Source organism: Dendropsophus ebraccatus, chromosome 15 (genome assembly GCF_027789765.1).
Source record: "Dendropsophus ebraccatus isolate aDenEbr1 chromosome 15, aDenEbr1.pat, whole genome shotgun sequence".
Taxonomy (NCBI): Eukaryota; Metazoa; Chordata; class Amphibia; order Anura; family Hylidae; genus Dendropsophus; species Dendropsophus ebraccatus.
This window is the reverse complement of record NC_091468.1, coordinates 4,858,063-4,880,792: the sequence shown is the minus strand read 5'-3', so window position 1 is coordinate 4,880,792 and position 22,730 is coordinate 4,858,063. Positions and strand designations below refer to the sequence as shown.

The 22,730-nt window shown below is 41.0% G+C and overlaps 1 protein-coding gene across 14 annotated transcripts in view; it reads left to right on the top strand.

Moving 5' to 3' along the window:
* The window catches only part of NRXN1 (neurexin 1), a 1,072,395-nt gene that overhangs the window by 1,034,406 nt on the left and 15,259 nt on the right, over positions 1-22,730 (top strand). For 10 of the 14 annotated variants that reach the window (XM_069954855.1, XM_069954851.1, XM_069954854.1 and 7 more), the window contains one exon: positions 11,504-11,594. In XM_069954855.1, coding sequence (XP_069810956.1) covers positions 11,504-11,594 — 91 coding nt within the window. The remainder of the gene's footprint in view (positions 1-11,503; positions 11,595-22,730) is intronic. The other 4 variants (XM_069954857.1, XM_069954850.1, XM_069954861.1 and 1 more) reach the window with 1 other exon arrangement.

Below are 22,730 nucleotides of genomic sequence, written 5' to 3'. Positions count from 1 at the left end.
TGACATCATTGTGTGTATTATCCATGTACTGTGACATCACTGTGTATTATTCCCCCTGTACTGTGACATCACTTTATTCCCCCCCCCCCCCTGTACTGTGGCATCACTGTGTGTATTATCCCTGTACTGTGACATCACTGTGTGTATAATTCCCCCCTGTACTGTGACATCATTGTGTGTATTATCCCCCTGTACTGTGACATCACTGTGTGTATTATCCCCCCTGTACGGTGACATCACTGTGTATTATCCCCCTGTACTGTGACATCACTGTGTGTAGTATCCCTGTACTGTTACATCACTGTGTGTATTATCCCTGTACTGTGACATCACTGTGTATATTATCCCTGTACTGTGACATCACTGTGTATATTATCCCCCCTGTACTGTGACATCACTGTGTGTAGTATCCCTGTACTGTGACATCATTATGTGTATTATCCCCCCTGTACTGTGACATCACTGTGTATTATCCCTGTACTGTGACATCACTGTGTGTATTATCCCCCCTGTACTGTGACATCACTGTGTATTATCCCTGTACTGTGACATCACTGTGTGTATTATTCCTGTACTGTGACATCACTGTGTGTATTATCCCTGTACTGTGACATCACTGTGTATTATCCCTGTACTGTGACATCACTGTGTGTTGTATCCCTGTACTGTGACATCACTGTGTGTATTATATCCCTGTACTGTGACATCACTGTGTGTATTATCCCCCCTGTACTGTGACATCACTGTGTGTATTATCCCCCCTGTACTGTGACATCATTGTGTGTATTATGCCTGTACTATGACATCACTTTGTGTATTATCCCTGTACTGTGACATCACTGTGTGTATTATGGCTGTACTGTGACATCACTGTGTGTTGTATCCCTGTACTGTGACATCACTGTGTGTATTATATCCCTGTACTGTGACATCACTGTGTGTATTATCCCCCCTGTACTGTGACATCACTGTGTGTATTATCCCCCCTGTACTGTGACATCATTGTGTGTATTATGCCTGTACTATGACATCACTTTGTGTATTATCCCTGTACTGTGACATCACTGTGTGTATTATGGCTGTACTGTGACATCACTGTGTGTTGTATCCCTGTGTTGGGATAACACTATGTGCTGTGATAACGCTGTGACATCAGTATCAGATTTATCCCTGTGTAGAGCGGGGGGGCCATAATGACCATTGCCTTGTAGCAACATTGTGGCTGCCTTGGGGGGGGGGGGTCAAGGAAAAATTTGTCATTGCAAAACAGAGTACACCGGAGGTGGGAGATATAGCAACACCAAGAAGATCCCCTTTCTGGTCTCAGACTGAGACTCTCAGTTTATGTCCTTGTGTCCTCAGCTGGTTTTCATGATAGGGCTTCTCAGCTCTTATTTACCCTGTGTAACCCTCATAATCTATGGCAATTGCCCCAGACCATTATGTATTTCTTATTCCTTACTGGTTCCCAAGACTTTGCAGCAGAACTGTCTCCAAGACCATTTGCTAAACTACACAATTATTTTTTTTTTCACCTTAGCGCAAATTTTATTACAATTTCACATAAACCAAAAATTCTTGTGACATTCCAAGCTGCCTAATTTTCTCTCTTTATGGCAGGTTGTAAAGGCAAGCCTAGGTGTGCACATACACAGCTCGTAAAACTACACTTTAAAAAAAAAAGCACATAGATATTTATCAAGGTGACGGTACAAAAACTAGAGGAACTTTTGTAATTACATTTTCCGTACATCTGGCAAGCGCTATCATTCTTTCTAATCAGATAGAACGTTCTTTAATTTGTCTTCTGCCTTCCTTTTTCTAGCATTGACATCTGCAGGAAAAAGAAGGATAAAAGTATAAAAATTAACATAAATGCTTTATGTATATATATATATATATATATATATATATATATATATATACTATATATATATATGTATATATATATATATATATATATATATATATATATATATATATATATATATATATATATATATACAGATAATCTAGAATTCCAGGGTGAAATCCCTTTCGATTTATGGACCGTTCATGAATTTTTTGAGACTTTTTTTTTTAAACTTGTTTAGTATTATCGTATTATGTTTATTATAATATTAACATTCAGGCTTTTCATTGGTCCTACAGCATAATATACAGTATACTACATAACACAACCAGGTCTAGAAATTTAACTTGGCATTTCGTGCATACGTGGCTGGCAAGGCAGATGTCACTTGTAATATAGTTGCTCGTGAACTGAAATAGAGCATTAGCCTCTGGCATAATTAGCTCTCCAAATACCAAGACAGTGCTGAACTTTGACTATAGGTTAGTTTGTTATTCAGGACCGGTTTGAAAAATGGTATAATATACTAACGCACAAAGGAAATTACTCAACTTCACCTACATAGAGATCATCGTTGACTTTGTTTTTCAATGGTTCCGGCAAGTATAGTTTATGTGATTCAAGGAAATAGCCGGAACAGATGTCCAGTATGTCACATAGGATTGGGCTTAAAGAAGAATAATGGGGAATTCAGGATGCGCCATCATTATTTTATGCATTGTCCTTATGTTTGCCATTTTATAGCCAATGAAAATACCTCACTGAGTTCCATAAATTTCCTAGTGTTTATAAAGTACTAATAGACACTGCAGTACTCTACTGAAATCGTCATTACCTGCATTAGTCGCTTAGGTGATTTCATAGGGGAAGTAGGAGGAAACTCACAAGGACATACTGTACAGTGAACAAACTCTGTGCAGATGTTGTTTTTGGTTGGACATAAACCAAACTTTGCCAGGTTTTGTTACATTAACTCTTCTGCAAAGGTGACAAAGTAGTCCCCTCACAGCTGTTGCTGAGCCCCATAGAGTCCTCTCCATGGTGAGTAGCTATTTCTCATTCTCTCCATTTCAAGGGACAGAACCGGGCTAGTTGGTAATATTGATAGGAAGCCTTGATTTACATTTGTGGATCAGCTTCATTGAGCAAACTGGCTTAGTTTACAGGTTAACAGCCCTGGCTTTGTCCGGCTCTCTCCTGTCCTGGGTCTTTTTATTACTAGAGACAGAAATCCCCTGACAGCAGACAGTAGAAAGTGGATTGCAGAGAAAGGAGACACTCGGTGGTCAAGACTTTAATTCCACTTTTCTAGGGAAAGGGGTCATATTTGGTTAATGAAATTATAAAAAAATATGTTAGGAATCACATTGGCTATAAAATGTCAGAAAGTTATTATACTGGACATGGTGCTGAACATGAATTATTATTTTATGAGGGGAGTTCCACAAGTAACTAAAGTTGAACAAATCTCCAGTAATAATCACCAAACCTGAATTTCATTTTGTTTTGTTCCAAATGTGTTTTAATTTCCCCAGTCTGGCATGAGACAGTCGCGGACCTCATTCTAGACTCTGGAGAATTGGAAGACTTGGAAAACGGAGAATCTCTCCCAAATAAAATGATTCTGGTTCCATCATTTCCATCATGGTTAATGAGTACAGGAACCTACCCTATGTATGTCGCAGTCCTTAAGGTAGAAGTCCTTAGGTTTCCTAGTACTGATCCGTAACAATTCTGTGTGCTCCCATTTTGTGCCCAAGGGTCATTAATGAATTTAAAAGAAGTAATAGACTTGGGCAGAACTTTTCCCGTTTATCGGCCATTATTTGCTCTCATGTAATTTTAGCCTTTTCTGTAATTCTATTTGTAAATCTTTCTACAGGAATAAATATTTCATTAACCTTGGTTTGTATTAGTGGCACTTTACCGTAATTCTGGACCAGTGTGACTGAGCATCTGAGGCATTGAATTCGAGACGTTAGCCTTTTCATTCTCGACGTTTCCAGAGATGACGAGTGCCATTGTTCCATTCTGCTTGTTTGGCTCTTGACTCCAGTATCAGTTCTGGGTACATAATAGCATTGTATAACAGGCAGCGTATATTTAGAACTCCGCGTATCAAGGATAGAAAAAACATGAATATTCCAAAAACCAGAGCTCAAGAGATTTGAAGCAGCGGTTTCAAAGAAACGAAAAAATGTGTGTGAGTCAATCTGTAAGGATTGCAGCTTTGACGCCTTTGAACTTCAGACTTAATGAAGTTACTTTTTAGTGAGTATGAAATTGAAAAGCGCTGCCGTGCTCAGTGCGAGGAGATTCTGCAGTGGAGTGCGTATTCAGCAAGTGCTGGCGCTGACTTCTACAGATAAAGGGAGAAGAATAACAAGGACAAACAAGAGAAAGTGACCCATTGTGTAAAAAATTTACATAAAAATTTAGATTTTATTGATCAGTGAGGGATGAAAAAATGTTCAGCGTAACAAAGTAATTATCTGTTCATTCATGGACATAACATATAACAGGTTTCAGCCCTTAGGGGAAGTCACTTATGGCAATTGGTTGCAGAAATGGCATTGACTGAAAATCTATACATTCATCTGAACGGGAATATTTCATTTTGATGGAAGGAAACAATAAGCAGATCACATGGTATTAAGCTACAGCGCCACTACAGGCAAAATGGTGCAATACAGCGTGCCTGGATATTCCAAAATGAGCCATAAAACATAGAGGACCGGAAATAAAATTATGGTCTATCTAGTCTGTCAATAGATAGATAGATAGATAGATAGATAGGAGATAGGAGATAGATAGGAGATAGATAGATAGATAGATAGATAGGAGATAGATAGATAGGAGATAGATAGATAGATAGATAGATAGATAGATAGATAGATAGATAGATAGGAGATAGATAGATAGGAGATAGATAGATAGATAGATAGATAGATAGATAGATAGATAGAAGATAGATAGATAGGAGATAGATAGATAGATAGATAGATAGATAGATAGATAGATAGATAGGAGATAGATAGATAGGAGATAGATAGATAGATAGATAGATAGATAGATAGATAGATAGATAGAAGATAGATAGATAGATAGATAGATAGATAGATAGATAGATAGATAGGAGATAGATAGATAGATAGGAGATAGATAGATAGATAGGAGATAGATAGATTTTTGGTCACTTTAGAGATGACAGTAACAGCTCCTCCAGCCAATCACTGAGGACACTAGGGAGCGCGGAAAGGTAAGCATAGGCTATTTTTTGTTTTGTATGTGTAAAGAATTGTGCGGCCGCCATTTTTACAAACTTGTTAAAAAATTTTCTTAATGAATTTAAGTTTGTGAAGTTTGGTTCACTCACCTCAAGTGGCTACCCATTTATTTTTATATAAGTTCCTGCTGTTAAGGGTTTTGCCGGTGTGTCCCGACACTGCATTGAATTTCTAGTCTGAGCTTTTAAAAAAAATTTCAGAAAGGTCAGATTAGGTACATCTGTACTCTGAGCCTTATGTGGGATGGGAGTCATGGTGGTTATTGGGACACTATTGGGTATTGGGTCTATTCACACAGTTTTAGAACATGCACCATCCAATAACAAAGCAAATATGTATAATCATTGTGAAAACATATCCTGATAATCCATAGAATGTAACTCATCTGGATGATCATACATGAAGGTTGACACATTTCATTACGTTGATGGGGTCACAGTAACATGTAAAATAAAGGATTTCTCATCGTTTTTGTTGACAGTGCGGGATTTTAATTTCACTCCTTCATATTTTTCTTATTTTCTAATTATGTTAATGTAACACTTGAATGAAGCAGAACATAAAAAATGAAGGGTACATTAATTACACATTCTGCCAGTTCATTACTGTGTCATAGAGAAAGTCTATGGTATACAGGATTAGCTAAATATAGCAGTCCGTGTATGGCCGTGTTTGCTCATTGTCAACGGAATTGCTCAATGTACCATAGCGGTGTTAGGGTTTGTACTTGTGGACATTATGATTTGTATGTAACATTTATTACTACAATATTGTTCTTGTACATCTCACTTTGGTGACTGCAGCAAGGCTTTCCATCACGTAAGGTCATAGCCATAGGTAATATGGGGTCCCAGGTCCCTGAATTGGCAAAAGGTCTCTGTTATATAGGAAGTCATCACTATTATTAATGGCATTTGAAACTTGAGGGTCCATGTGCCATATTTTGCATTAGAGCTTCTAGTAAGTAGCAAGTAGTATCCAATGATATGGGGGCAAAGTTCATTGCTCTAAAACCTTTTTTCTGTTCACAAAAATGTTCTTAGAAAGAGGTTACGCTATATGACCCCTTCATATGTTCAACAATATATGGTTTAAGACTTTTTTCACATATGTCCGGCAATTTATAAGTTAATCTCCATTGCGTGCAGACTTGTATCTAGAGTCGGAAGGGGAAAAGTATGTCAAAGAGCCCAAACCTCCTTTTCTGTGTCCCATTCTAGCCTATGGGGCACCTGATGGGATGCTGGGTGCCACACATCGACATAACAAAAAAGATTATATAACTAAGAATAATATATAGAAAGAATTTATTCTTCAGTGATTGCCATATTGTAGAGGCAAGCAGATAGTGTCCTTGTACAGTGGGGATGGGTTTATTTGCTTGCTACAGTAGAGCATATAGTAATCTAATGCTTCTTCGTAAGTCTACACCAAACCAACATAGACACTCATGTCACTCACACCAATATGAAATCCAGAAAATATCATTACAATCTTTAAATAAGTTATTAAACTGCCTCTTAAATGAGATGCTAATGGCCTATTTTCTGGATTTAAAACTAGGTCATATAAAGGCAACGCCAGGGATGTAACGGAGAAGCAACACAAGAGGAAGAGACACTTGAGAATTTTAAGGGGGAGATTGATCAAGCAGTCTTACAGTAAGAAGGTCATTTGTGACCCTTGACAACCAATCAAAGCTTAGCTTTCATTTTACCAGGACTCACAAATGATATTCTTACTATATGAATTCTTGATAAGTTTCCCCCAACACTCACTGTCATATAATGATGAGCAAATAAAATTAATTCCTTATACTCCTTGCATCTTGCCCAGGGAGTTTAGGGTCAAATCTGAAACAAATGTGAAGGTCTAATTCAACTAAATCTCAGGAGTGTCAATGACTTCATAGCACAAGATATAACTCTGTTGCCTTGCATTAGAATCAATGGAGGGGAGATCGTCACACTGGGGGTCAGCAGGCCTGACCCCTGTGCTCCAGGGTGGGCTGTTGCTCCGGAATAGACAGGACCGTGCACGGTAACCAAACTGTGGTTCAAAAACTGGACTGTGCCATTGGCAACCCTGCGCCATCATCGGTCTGTTAATGTAAAAAAAAAAAAAAAAAAAAAAAAAGATGTATCTAGTGAAACATTCACTTTAAATAGTATAGATCCTATTGTTTTTTTGTTTTGGTTTTTGGTTTTTTTGCATTAAATCAATAAATAAAAAAATAAATAAAAGAATTATATGTTCAATTTCACTGTACTGCACACAAAAACATATCTGCACTAAGTAGATAATAGAGGCACTAATAAGAGATTGTGCTCAGTCTGACGAAGCTAAGTGTGTGAATCTGGCAGCTTAGCTACAGGAGCTGATTTGCTCCCACTAATAATGTTTATTAGCATTGAGAACATTACTTTCTGGATTGTACCTTCAGTATCAGCACATGGGTATAATAGCACATCAAACACATGAAAAACTCACTGAAGAACTTTCCTATTATTCTCTTTAAGAGTTCTCCGTGATGCTCTATCGGACTTCCTGCATAAGAAACACAGAGGGTATTTGGTTGCTTGGATGAGAGTGATGGAGCTTTAGAAGCTCTCCAATAGGTTTTAGAAAGGAGGTTCTGAAAATCAAAAAATGTGTTTAATGTACTTTAAATAATTTAAAGGGTTGTCCAGGTGTGTTCAGGTGTGTGGATAGACCGGGAGAAGTTGCTGCCTGCCGAAAGAACTTTTGGCTGCCACCTGTTGAAGATTTTCTCATGGTCACTGTTATATTATATACACCATAGTATCACAGTAGTATATTTATATAATAGCAAGGAAGACATACATATTTTACTACAAGCATAGGGAGTATCTTGCCTTTAAGATACCTGTAATAAGCCCACTTGGCCCTAAAGAAGTTGTCCATTTTTAACAATCTGTTATAGATAGGAGAGTGTCCTAACAAAAGGCTAATATCTGGTTATTTGCTACTGAGATCCCCGGTAATTCATTGTGAGTTAAATGAGGAACCTCGAAACAATTGTTCAGTTACTCCTCAGTGCCACCACTGGGGGGATAGAGTATTGCACCCTTTTAATTAAATCATCCATTATGCACATCACTTCCAGAGCAAGAGACACTTTGACTAAAAGATGGGACCTACAATTAACTAGCTTTGGTTGGACAACATGAAATACTGCATTGTGATGCTGCTGAACTACAGGCAGCATGAAACAGGGATAAGCTCCCTTACTACAATGGTGTATAGGTCACTCTAAAATCCAGGAAGGATAATTATAAACCCTGCTAGGAATGGAACTCCAAATCATTGGGACAGAAATGTAGCTTCTCTCTTCCCCACCAACCTTGACTGACAGATCCCTCCATCTTTACATACATGGAGAGCTCTATAATTCAAGACCTATGGTTCCATTATAATTCCTCTATGGTTTCACTATGATAACAATTTCATAGCTAATCATACACCATTGTAACAATGGAGTCTGTCTATATTTTTTGCTGCTTATGGTTTGGTGATGACCTGGTTTGGTTTGCTGCCATCTGCTTTAAGTTAATAAAAGGCTCTTATACGTCCGGCTACCAAACTATTACTACCAGTCCTTGCTGGACGTCAGTGTTGTCATAGTTCCCTAGTGTTTGTAGTACTGTAGAGTTGACCTATATTTTACCAGGAGTACTCCTAACATAAAAGTAAGCACGGATACACAGAACTCACCCTGAGATATTTCATCTTCAAAGAGTCAACATCTTTTAAGTTTCTGATAGTGTTGTGATTGCCTATGACTTATTATGTTCTAGTTACTTCCTTAATTAGGTTCTGTAAAGACAATGCAGTAGCAGCGTGTCATTAAATCAAATAATCTCCCAAGTCGCGAGCAGCCGCTGAATGGATTCTTCACTGATGAAACCCGTTAAAAAAAGAAAACTCATGGAATGCTTGAATATTTATAACCCAACTTTGAATGTGCAGATTTCAAGTCTACACTGTATATTTCATAGAGACACTGTTGATGAGATAAAAAAGGATAAGAAATTGCCTTTGTTATATGAAGGCGCCGGCTGTATTACCATCACAATGATGGCTTGTTTTCAGAAGCCCGGTCTATTTGTCCTTCTTCAGAGTCTCCGCGCAACAGAAAATAGGAAATGATTTTACCTGTTAAGAAGAAAAAAATGACAAAAGTTCTTTGTCCTAGGTAAAATGATGTCAGCCCAGATGTGTCAATCATCAGACTGAAGGAAACAACATGCTCCCATGTTACCATGGTGTATTAAATCGAGCATGTATAACTAGCAAATTATTCCCTTTTTCTTTTCACTAATTAAATTGAATGTGACATTAGCCTGAAGAGACCAGAGTCAGGTTTAAGGAACTCAGATTTCACGCATTTTACGCCACTAAAAATCTGCATAAAAATATTTGAACTGTGCGATCAAGGTGATACCAACATGATGGCGTAAACCCTATTGATTGCTATTAGTGTTCTGTATGGCATATAAGACTGGTTGCACGTGGCGGTATATTGATCAGTATTTTACATAAGTGTTTGGAAGCCAAAATTAAGAGTAAGTCTGAAAGATGGAAGAAGTTCAGAGATCTGTTCATCATAGTTTTCTCTCTGTAAAGGTTCAATTGTTCGGTTCAGATCACAAATACTGATGCAAAATACTAAAACTAAACTGAACCCTTACATGTCATATTTCCATCCTCAAACACATTAGATCCTGACATCCCCACTGGTGGAGCTTGCATGTATTCACAATGGTGGGACAGAAGAAAGTTGCAGGGGAGAGAAGTGAGGGGGCAGAGCGCCCGGCCGCACGCCTGACGCGCGTACTGCCTTCCCTCCTGTCCCTCGCCGGCCTCCGTAGCTAGAAACCAGAAGCCTGAGGCTTCCGGTTTCTATGGCTAAAATCAGGACTCTGCGATAAGTTCGCAGAGCCCTGATGGACACCGAAGAGACAATTCTCCCTCTGTCTTGCTGACTGCAGTATCTATGGGCTAACTCTCAGCACCGGAGTGTGGCTCCGATGCCGAGAGTTCCAGCAGGTCCCCGGCTATCACCGATAGCCGGGACCCGCCGCCGATGTCACAGGCGTAGCTCCTACGCCTGTGTCATTCCCTGCAGTAAATTAACATCGCTGCAGCACCAGGCATAGGCTGCAGCGACGTTAACTTACTGTGCAGAGGTGGGAGAGGGTTAAAATCCAATTGCCTGATCACCATGAGACTCCCTACTGGTTAGGTGATTAACCAATCTCTTCAAATTTGGTGCTTCCAATCAACTTTAGTGACTTACCTAAAGGGGTTGTTAAGGGAGCAGAAGGCTTCAGCCTTGCTTCCTCTCATTTCCCATCTTGGAAGTATCTGAGACGTGGAGGGGCAGATCTAGGCTCCAATGAGCTATGCCCACACGCAATGTGCAATAGCTGGTGTAGTATCGCCTGCATACAATGATTGTGGCTGGACAACCCTTTTAAGGGCTGATGTGAAGCACTGATTTATTTTTTCTAAGTCATTGGCTTTAATGTTGTTCATGAAGTTCCTGTCTGTAATCGTGTCATTTAGGTAGAGTGAAACCACTTTAAAACAATTACTTTAAAAAAAAATTGAAAACTTGTCGTCTACAAAAGTGGTTTTCTCGCAGAAGATCGCAATTCCAATTATACATAATGTGTGACGGAACTGAAAATGTGTTTCAGAAATCCGGTTTTACGCAAATCGATGATCGCATCCAAGTGGCCATTTTAGCATATTTTTTTTATATTGGAGCCATAGGAGAAATGTGAGCACGAGCACATATAGCATCTATATAGGTCTATAGCTGTTTTTGAAAGTCTGGAAAAGGCTGAGACCCTATGATATCATGTGCTGTGTATTGCAATACTCTGTGGGCATGTAGGGGTATTATAAACATATAAGGGTAAACTGTATAAGGGTATTTTAAGGGTAAAACATATGGCGGAATTATAATGGTAATCCATATGAGGGTATTATAAAACATAACTAAGAGCTGTATGTTATATCACATCCATTGGCATTGACCTCGTATACATAGCTTTTCTCTTTGAACAATGAATGCCGTGATAAAGATCTGTTGATGTTCTTCTGGTAAGTTTCTTGTGTCTTTCCCTCAAGGCTGCACTAAATGAACTATGAATAAAGTATATGTTCATAAAGATCTAATTATTTTTTGCCTTAAATATTGAATCCATTTGCATAATGGTTTCTCCCATCTTTTAGAGTCTACAGATGTTCTATTATATACAGTATACGAGCCCTTCTGTATCCAGGCATCACAACAGAATGGGAAAGTTCTGACACGAATCTCGTTTTCTTGCAGAGTTCCGATGACATCTTGGTCGCCTCAGCTGAATGTCCAAGTGAGGACGATGAGGACATTGATCCGTGTGAGCCAAGCTCAGGTGGGTTAGGTTAGTCAACTTTTTTTATTCTTTTTCTTTCTTCTTTCTATGCTTGTTAGCATGCAGATATTGCACAAATTAACAAGTATTGGATCCATCAGTTAAAAATCACAAAAAAATTTAGATTTTTTTATTATGATGGAAACATAAACCATCAGATCCCAGGTCAGGGGACCTATGGTGGGTCTCAGAGAAGGGACTTTAACCTGTCAACTTTCATCACATGATTAAGAGCATTTGTTTACAATGCGTCGGTTTTGGTTGTATTTTTTTACGCCACGAGGCCTTTTAGCGTTTCAATATGATCCAAAAGAAACAGGTGTGAAGCTCTCCCTTTATGGGTTGGATCAGGGTTGTATGCCTGTAGTACTTATCCTTCTTCTTGCTCTTCTACTTCTAAGTAAAGTGGTAACAATTAGAAAAGAGCTAAGCTCGGCCATGCTCAAGATCTTTTGGCGTTTGAATACTGATGGCTGGAGAAGTTGGATGCATCCCTAGGGAGTCTTGGAAATGGATGCAACCATAGGCCAGAAGCTGTATCCATGAGGATTCCCTAGAACTGCATCCAACTTTTCAGTCATGTGTATTCAAATGCTAAACAATCAGACTTGAGCGTACTCGAATTATGTTCTTCTTGAGTTAGGCTCATCTCTAGTAACAATACAGTTACACATGCATGTGATGTAAATTGAAAAATGAAGGGTTAAAGGGGTACTCTGGGCAGGGGGCGTTCATTCAGTGTGATGGGGAGTGGATGAAGAAAACAACATCCAGTTACCTACCTGGCACCGGCGGGTTTTATTGTAAGTCAACTCCATGAGGCTAGGGTTACACAGCTCGTGCCCAGGAACCACTGCGCCTGTCACACCACTCCATCACTCATACAAGGGAATGGGGTCCGTTGATTATTCTAAAGCCTAAAGTGAACAAGATTGAGAATGAGACATGTGGCATTGGTTTAGGGAGGAAGCAGCCATGTTTTTCAAGTCCCAGAAAACCCCTTTAAGTCCCTGTGTCATACTGCCCCTGCAGGTTTGTCTAGAATGTTCCTTTATGAGTACTAGAGATGAGTGAACTTGCATTTGATGCTCGGTGGCTGTAGAAGTTGGATGCAGTCTTAGGGCTTCCAGGAAAACATGGATACGGACTATGACCTATGGTGGTATCCAGGTTTTCCAGGACTCTCCTGGGCTACATCCAATTTCTCCAGTCACCGGTAATCAAATACCGAGTGTTCAGGTCCGTCCGAACCGGAACGTTCTGCAACTTTGCTCCTCTTTAATGAGTGCCCATAATACAACCTATAATAATAAATCCATATTAGTCAATGAATCACCAAATTAGACATCATCAGCCATATAATAAAAGATGAACAATGCCATTCACACAGATCATTTCCTTAATCTTCCTTGCAATCTGCAAAATTTATACCTCTGTTATTTTTTATTAACAGGGGTATAAAGAAAACTATTAAAAGTGTCATAAAAAGTTGCAAATAGACAAACGATATTTCGAGGATGCTATTAGACGAGGGGGGGGGGGGGGGGGATAAAACCAAATGAAAGAAGAGCTTCTAAAATGTTATAGCTCACCAGAATCTTAAAAATCAAGTAGGCGAGGCAGTTTTGATCATAAATCTTATTAAATGTTGCCGGCTCATGCAGTAGATTGCATTGCGCCTGCAGGATCTGTGCACTGATCTCTGATTTCGAAAGTGCTCAAGCATCAACTTCAATTAAATGGTGGGTAATCAATTACAACAATCAAATGTGATTATCATAATACATTTATTCTAACACTTACCCTCTGGTGGAGAACAATGTCTGGCAGGAGAGCGCTTTTCATCCGCATAAATAAGGAGATGGGATCCATGGGCCTGGAAAATACTGAGGTTTTGTCTATTTATCTCCTAAAGATCAAATGTAATAAATGTTTATGGGATTTACTGGCTGCGCCAAACAAAGCGACGTCTGATAGAGACAATAGAGATACATGATGGGGAGAGAAGGAACTGGAAAGTCCTTGTGCCATAAGGAAACACAAAGTCTGAACTATACATGGAAAAAAGTGTATGCCCACCTATCCTCGCTCCCCCGATGTCCTCCTACGGGTCTCCGCTGTCTCCAGCTCACTCAGCCAATTACTGACTGGACAGCATGGCGGCCAACAATTGACTGAGTGGGTCAAGTATGCACAGTGATGTCACATGATAGCTATAGTATGCACAGTGATGTCACATGATGGCTATAGTATGCACAGTGATGTCACATGATGGCTATAGTATGCACAGTGATGTCACATGATGGCTAGAGTACGCACAGTGATGTCACATGATGGCTATAGTATGCACAGTGATGTCACATGATGGCTATAGTATGCACAGTGATGTCACATGATGGCTATAGTATGCACAGTGATGTCACATGATGGCTATAGTATGCACAGTAATGTCACATGATGGCTATAGTATGCACAGTTATGTCACATGATAGCTATAGTACGCACAGTGATGTCACATGATGGCTATAGTATGCACAGTAATGTCACATGATGGCTATAGTATGCACAGTGATGTCACATGATAGTTATAGTACGCACAGTGATGTCACATGATGGCTATAGTATGCACAGTGATGTCACATGATGGCTATAGTACGCACAGTGATGTCACATGATAGTTATAGTACGCACAGTGATGTCACATGATGGCTATAGTATGCACAGTGATGTCACATGATGGCTATAGTACGCACAGTTAAGTCACATGATAGCTATAGTATGCACAGTGATGTCACATGACAGTAATAGTATGCACAGTGATGTCACAGAACAGGGATAATACACACAGTGGTGTCAGACAACAGGAATAATATACTAAACAAAGCCATATAAAAGGGTTATTACAAAAAATAATATCACAGTATAGTTATCATCTCTACAGAGATCTCATAGTATAGGTATCATGTCTACAGTGATGTCATAGTATAGGTATCATACACAGTGATGTCACAGTATAGGTATCATACACGGTGATGTCTCAGTATTGGTATCATGTCTGCGGTGATGTCACAGTATAGGTATCATACACGGTGATGTCACAGTATAGGTATGTCTACAGTGATGTTATAGTATAGGTATCATGTCTACAGTGATGACACAGTATAGGTATCATACACGGTGATGTCACAGTATAGGTATCATACACAGTGATGTCACAGTACAGGGATACTACACACAGTGATGTCATAGTATAGGTATCATGTCTACAGTGATGTCACAGTATAGGTATCATACACAGTGATGTCACAGTATAGGTATCATACACAGTGATGTCACAGTATAGGTATCATACAGAGTGATGTCACAGTATAGGTATCATGTCTACAGTGATGTCATAGTATAGGTATCATACACAGTGATGTCACAGTATAGGTATCATGTCTACAGTGATGTCATACAAGAGGTATTATACACAGTAATGTCACAGTATAGGTATTATACACAGCGATGTTACAGTATAGGTATTATACACAGTGATGTCACAGTATAGGTATTATGTCTACAGTGATATCATAGTATAGGTATTATACACAGTGATGTCACAGTATAGGTATCATACACAGTGATGTCATAGTACAGTTATCATACACAGTGATGTCACAGTATAGGTATCATGTCTACAGTGATGTCACAGAGTAGGTATTATACACAGTAATGTCACAGTATAGGTATTATACACAGTAATGTCACAGTATAGGTATTATACACAGTGATGTCACAGTATAGGTATTATACACAGTGATGTCATAGTACAGTTATCATACACAGTGATGAACCAGGAAAAGTACAATGTAACAACTCAGGAGAGATAATAGCTGATAAATAACCAATAGCATCATCACATACACAACAAACACATCATAATACATTGATACAGTCCAGACAATCAATATTCCTTTACCTGGAAGAGCTGTCTCTGGGCCCCTCAGGCTGGTAAGCCCCGGTGTGCACCCCCTATAGTGTTGTATGTGTACTATGGGGTGTACATTTGTTATCATTATATATAATGATAGGGAAGCAGCCACCATGTCCGTAAGTCACCGCCAACATCAACACATAGAAAATAATAACACTTAAATGTAAAAATAAAACCCATCTGTTGCTGGTTATCTTTTGGAGCTATGATAAAATTTTAATAGAGCGTCTTTTCCCTATGGAATCTGTGTGTAGGGATGGGGGGGGGGGGGGATGTACTGAATTATGTATTATAAATCCGCCTGTATAATATTCATATGCCCTTAAGTAGATAATTATAAGGCTGTGCATATCAGACTCTACCTCCATGCACATACACATACATGGAGAGCACATACACATACACATACACATACATGGAGAGCACATACACATACACATACACATACATGGAGAGCACATACACATACATGGAGAGCACATACACATACACATACATGGAGAGCACATACACATACATGGAGAGCACATACACATACATGGAGAGCACATACACATACATGGAGAGTACACACACATACATGGAGAGCACATACATACACATACATGGAGAACACATACACATACACATACATGGAGAGCACATACATACACATACATGGAGAGCACATACACATACACATACATGGAGAGCACATACACATACATGGAGAGCACATACATACACATACATGGAGAGCACATACACATACATGGAGAGCACATACACATACATGGAGAGCACATACATACACATACATGGAGAGCACATACACATACATGGAGAGCACATACACATACATGGAGAGCACATACACATACATGGAGAGCACATACACATACATGGAGAGCACATACACATACATGGAGAGCACATACACATACATGGAGAGCACATACACATACATGGAGAGCACATACACATACATGGAGAGCACATACACATACACATACATGGAGAGCACATACACATACACATACATGGAGAGCACATACACATACACATACATGGAGAGCACATACACATACATGGAGAGCACATACATACACATACATGGAGAGCACATACACATACATGGAGAGCACATACACATACATGGAGAGCACATACATACACATACATGGAGAGCACATACACATACATGGAGAGCACATACACATACATGGAGAGCACATACACATACATGGAGAGCACATACACATACATGGAGAGCACATACACATACATGGAGAGCACATACACATACATGGAGAGCACATACACATACATGGAGAGCACATACACATACACATACATGGAGAGCACATACACATACATGGAGTACACACACACATACATGGAGAGCACATACACATACATGGAGAACACATACACATACATGGAGAGCACATACACATACATGGAGAGCACATACACATACATGGAGAGCACATACACATACATGGAGAGCACATACACATACATGGAGTACACACACACATACATGGAGAGCACATACACATACATGGAGAACACATACACATACATGGAGAGCACATACACATACATGGAGAGCACATACATACACATACATGGAGAGCACATACACATACATGGAGAGCACATACACATACATGGAGAGCACATACACATACATGGAGAGCACATACACATACATGGAGAGCACATACACATACATGGAGAGCACATACACATACATGGAGAGCACATACACATACATGGAGAGCACATACACATACATGGAGAGCACATACACATACACATACATGGAGAGCACATACACATACACATACATGGAGAGCACATACACATACATGGAGAGCACATACATACACATACATGGAGAGCACATACACATACATGGAGAGCACATACACATACATGGAGAGTACATACACATACATGGAGAGCACATACACATACACATACATGGAGAGCACATGCCTTATTTATGACTGTTAATTACAAGGAATTTAGGATAAGCATTCAGGGTTTATTTTATATATTTTTAGGCAGATGCAATGTATCTAATTCACTCAATGAGGCGATCCCTGTGGAGATGGTAACCTAGATTCTAGAGTCTTAACACGGTATAAATCAAGTAATGATGCCATTTATTGGTCATCAATATATTCGCATTGTGTCCATGTAGAGCGGCTGATGATGTCATCCGGGATCATTTATAAGCGAGGTAACAAATTGTCAAACAGTTCTATGGTAGAATAGATGAAGAGGGGAAAAAAACTCCTTTTTCCTCTAAGGCAGTGCCCCATCTGTCCATTGGTGGCGTACGGTACTGCAGATCCTCCATATTTTATGAGAATCTGACCTATTTAAATTGTTTTATGTTAAAGTGTACCTGTCACTTTTTATAGAGATATAAAAAGCAAACAAACATGTTGTAGAGATATGTCACTAGTTTTCACTCCGGCCAATGACTACAAGGATTCAGGAGAGAAGCGCACTGCTGAGCACTTCACTCCCTGCTCTCTATGCTCACCACCGAGATGGTCCTATTGATATCCATATGACATGCCCCAAAGACAGGAGACAACACATTCTTCATCCTGTTCCTTCTAGAAAGTGGTCAAGACTCCAAAAACCCAGACTTTGACATATCTCTACAATGTGTCAGAATGTTTAAGAATTTTTGGCAATGTTTTTTATAATATTCGGTTTAACTATCCAAAATTATATAATCCTAATATATTTTATTTGGTCACTGGGTCTTATATTAAGCTGACACTTCCTGTTGTGTAATAATCACTTACCAGCAGCGTCCTTCTTATCACAGACAGGAGCACAGTGACAGTGACACCAGTATATAGATAACACAGACAGGAGCACAGTGACACCAGTATATAGATAACACAGACAGAAGCACAGTGACAGTGACACCAGTATATAGATAACACAGACAGGAGCACAGTGACACCAGTATATAGATAACACAGACAGAAGCACAGTGACAGTGACACCAGTATATAGATAACACAGACAGGAGCACAGTGACAGTGACACCAGTATATAGATAACACAGACAGAAGCACAGTGACAGTGACACCAGTATATAGATAACACAGACAGGAGCACAGTGACAGTGACACCAGTATATAGATAACACAGACAGGAGCACAGTGACGGGTGACCCCAGTATACAGATAACACAGACAGGAGCACAGTGACAGTGACACCAGTATATAGATAACACAGACAGGAGCACAGTAACATTAGTATATAGATAACACAGACAGGAGGACAGTGACAGTGACACCAGTATACAGATAACACAGACATGAGAACAGTGACATTAGTATATAAATAACACAGACAGAAGCACAGTGACAGTGACACCAGTATATAGATAACACAGACAGGAGCACAGTGACGGGTGACCCCAGTATACAGATAACACAGACAGGAGCACAGTGACAGTGACACCAGTATATAGATAACACAGACAGGAGCACAGTAACATTAGTATATAGATAACACAGACAGGAGGACAGTGACAGTGACCAGTATATAGATAACACGGACAGGAGTACAGTGACAGGTGACACCAGTATATAGATAAGACACCACTCTTATGCCCAGGGCTCAGTCTTCCACTTACTGTAGAATAATTTCTTGATAGGTTATAAAGCATGCCTAGAAACGCTCCTGTAAAAAAAGAAAACAGTTGAAAACAGTTCAAGCAAGATGGCCGCCCTCATAATAATCTGTACAGTAAAATAAATATCTGGGTGACATGTTCCCTTTAAGTGTAGAGAGATGAACTGTAATATCACAAGTAGTCCATGGAAAAGAATGAAAAGGAGACATTTTATTCCATCATCCTGACTAAATCATTGTATCATGCTGGAGTTCCCCCATACAGGAGGATCAGCCACATTAGCGTCCAGAGAAAACAGCCGCCGGCGAGGCCCATTTAAGTGAATGTTATTTGCATCTTCATCCCATGTATTTGCTTTAGTCTTCTCGGTTTCTTCCCACAGTCCATAAACATACAAATGTAGTGGAGCTCATCCCCAGTCCTTCATTCATACTCCTCTCATAATTCAGTCATACTCCTCTCATGCTTCATTCATACTCCTCTCATGCTTCATTCATACTCCTCTCATGCTTCATTCATACTCCTCTCATGCTTCATTCATACTCCTCTCATGCTTCATTCATACTCCTCTCATGCTTCATTCATACTCCTCTCATGCTTCATTCATACTCTTCTCATGCTTCATTCATACTCTTCTCATAATTCATTCATACTCCTCTCATGCTTCATTCATACTCCTCTCAATATACAGTCATACTTCTCTCATGCTTTATGTATACTCCTCTCTTAAAGGGGCAGTCTTATCACAGAACCCTCCAATCGTACGAAAGCCAAAGCTGGCCCCGGGTTTAGATGATTGTTTGTGTCTCAGTCCCTGATCCCTGATACAACTTTGGCAGCGGCACTTGCCATTGGCTGCTTGTTCCCGCTACTCCCTCCAAAGAGAATATAGTAGAGTGGTCCCTCACGTTACAATGACTTCTAGATTTCCAACATGGAAAAGTCTTTTCTGGACCATTGTAGCCTGAAACTACATCCAGCATACTATGCAAGAGACAATGGCAGTATGACTGATCCCGGCTGTCAGTACTTTCTGTTCTCTGCCATGACAGATCAGCTAATGACCGATCGCTGCTGTCTGATCTCTGCCATGACACATCGGCCAATGACTGATCGCTGCTGTCTGTTCTCTGCCATAACACATCGGCCAATGACTGATCGCTGCTGTCTGTTCTCTGCCATAACACATCGGCCAATGACCGATCGCTGCTGTCTGATCTCTGCCATAACACATCGGCCAATGACTGATCGCTGCTGTCTGTTCTCTGCCATGACACATCGGCCAATGACTGATCGCTGCTGTCTGTTCTCTGCCATGACACATCGGCCAATGACCGATCGCTGCTGTCAGTTCTCTGCCATGACACATCGGCCAATGACCGATCGCTGCTGTCTGTTCTCTGCCATAACACATCGGCCAATGACCGATCGCTGCTGTCTGATCTCTGCCATAACACATCGGCCAATGACTGATCGCTGCTGTCTGTTCTCTGCCATAACACATCGGCCAATGACTGATCGCTGCTGTCTGATCTCTGCCATAACACATCGGCCAAGGACTGATCGCTGCTGTCTGTTCTCTGCCATGACACATCGGCCAATGACCGGCCGCTGCTGTCTGTTCTCTGCCATGACACATCGGCCAATGACCGGCCGCTGCTGTCTGTTCTCTGCCATGACACATCGGCCAATGACTGACCGCTGCTGTCTGTTCTCTGCCATGACACATCGGCCAATGACTGATCACTGCTGTCTGTTCTCTGCCATGACACATCGGCCAATGACTGATCGCTGCAGTCTGTTCTCTGCCATAACACATCGGCCAATGACCGATCGCTGCTGTCTGTTCTCTGCCATAACACATCGGCCAATGACCGATCGCTGCTGTCTGATCTCTGCCATGACACATCGGCCAATGACTGATCGCTGCTGTCTGTTCTCTGCCATAACACATCGGCCAATGACCGATCGCTGCTGTCTGTTCTCTGCCATAACACATCGGCCAATGACCGATCGCTGCTGTCTGATCTCTGCCATAACACATCGGCCAATGACTGATCGCTGCTGTCTGTTCTCTGCCATGACACATCGGCCAATGACTGATCGCTGCTGTCTGTTCTCTGCCATGACACATCGGCCAATGACTGATCGCTGCTGTCAGTTCTCTGCCATGACACATCGGCCAATGACCGATCGCTGCTGTCTGTTCTCTGCCATAACACATCGGCCAATGACCGATCGCTGCTGTCTGATCTCTGCCATAACACATCGGCCAATGACTGATCGCTGCTGTCTGATCTCTGCCATAACACATCGGCCAATGACTGATCGCTGCTGTCTGATCTCTGCCATAACACATCGGCCAAGGACTGATCGCTGCTGTCTGTTCTCTGCCATGACACATCGGCCAATGACCGGCCGCTGCTGTCTGTTCTCTGCCATGACACATCGGCCAATGACCGGCCGCTGCTGTCTGTTCTCTGCCATGACACATCGGCCAATGACTGACCGCTGCTGTCTGTTCTCTGCCATGACACATCGGCCAATGACTAATCACTGCTGTCTGTTCTCTGCCATGACACATCGGCCAATGACTGATCGCTGCAGTCTGTTCTCTGCCATGACACATCGGCCAATGACCGATCGCTGCTGTCTGTTCTCTGCCATAACACATCGGCCAATGACCGATCGCTGCTGTCTGATCTCTGCCATAACACATCGGCCAATGACTGATCGCTGCTGTCTGATCTCTGCCATAACACATCGGCCAATGACTGATCGCTGCTGTCTGATCTCTGCCATAACACATCGGCCAATGACTGATCGCTGCTGTCTGTTCTCTGCCATGACACATCGGCCAATGACTGATCGCTGCTGTCTGTTCTCTGCCATGACACATCAGCCAATGACTGATCGCTGCTGTCTGTTCTCTGCCATGACACATCGGCCAATGACCGATCACTGCTGTCTGTTCTCTGCCATAACACATCGGCCAATGACCGATCGCTGCTGTCTGATCTCTGCCATAACACATCGGCCAATGACTGATCGCTGCTGTCTGATCTCTGCCATAACACATCGGCCAATGACTGATCGCTGCTGTCTATTCTCTGCCATAACACATCGGCCAATGACCGACCGCTGCTGTCTGTTCTCTGCCATGACACATCGGCCAATGACTGATCGCTGCTGTCTGTTCTCTGCCATGACACATCGGCCAATGACTGATCGCTGCTGTCTGTTCTCTGCCATGACACATCGGCCAATGACTGATCGCTGCAGTCTGTTCTCTGCCATGACACATCGGCCAATGACCGACCGCTGCTGTCTGTTCTCTGCCATGACACATCGGCCAATGACCGATCGCTGCTGTCACCTGCTTCAGCCAATCATTATCTGACCGGGGATTCTTATGGAGAATAGGAGGAGCTGGCAGCGGAGACTGTCACTAGGAATGATCAGCAGCAGATATGAACAGGTTTTTTTTTTTTTTAATTTCCTGAGAATTTTTCAC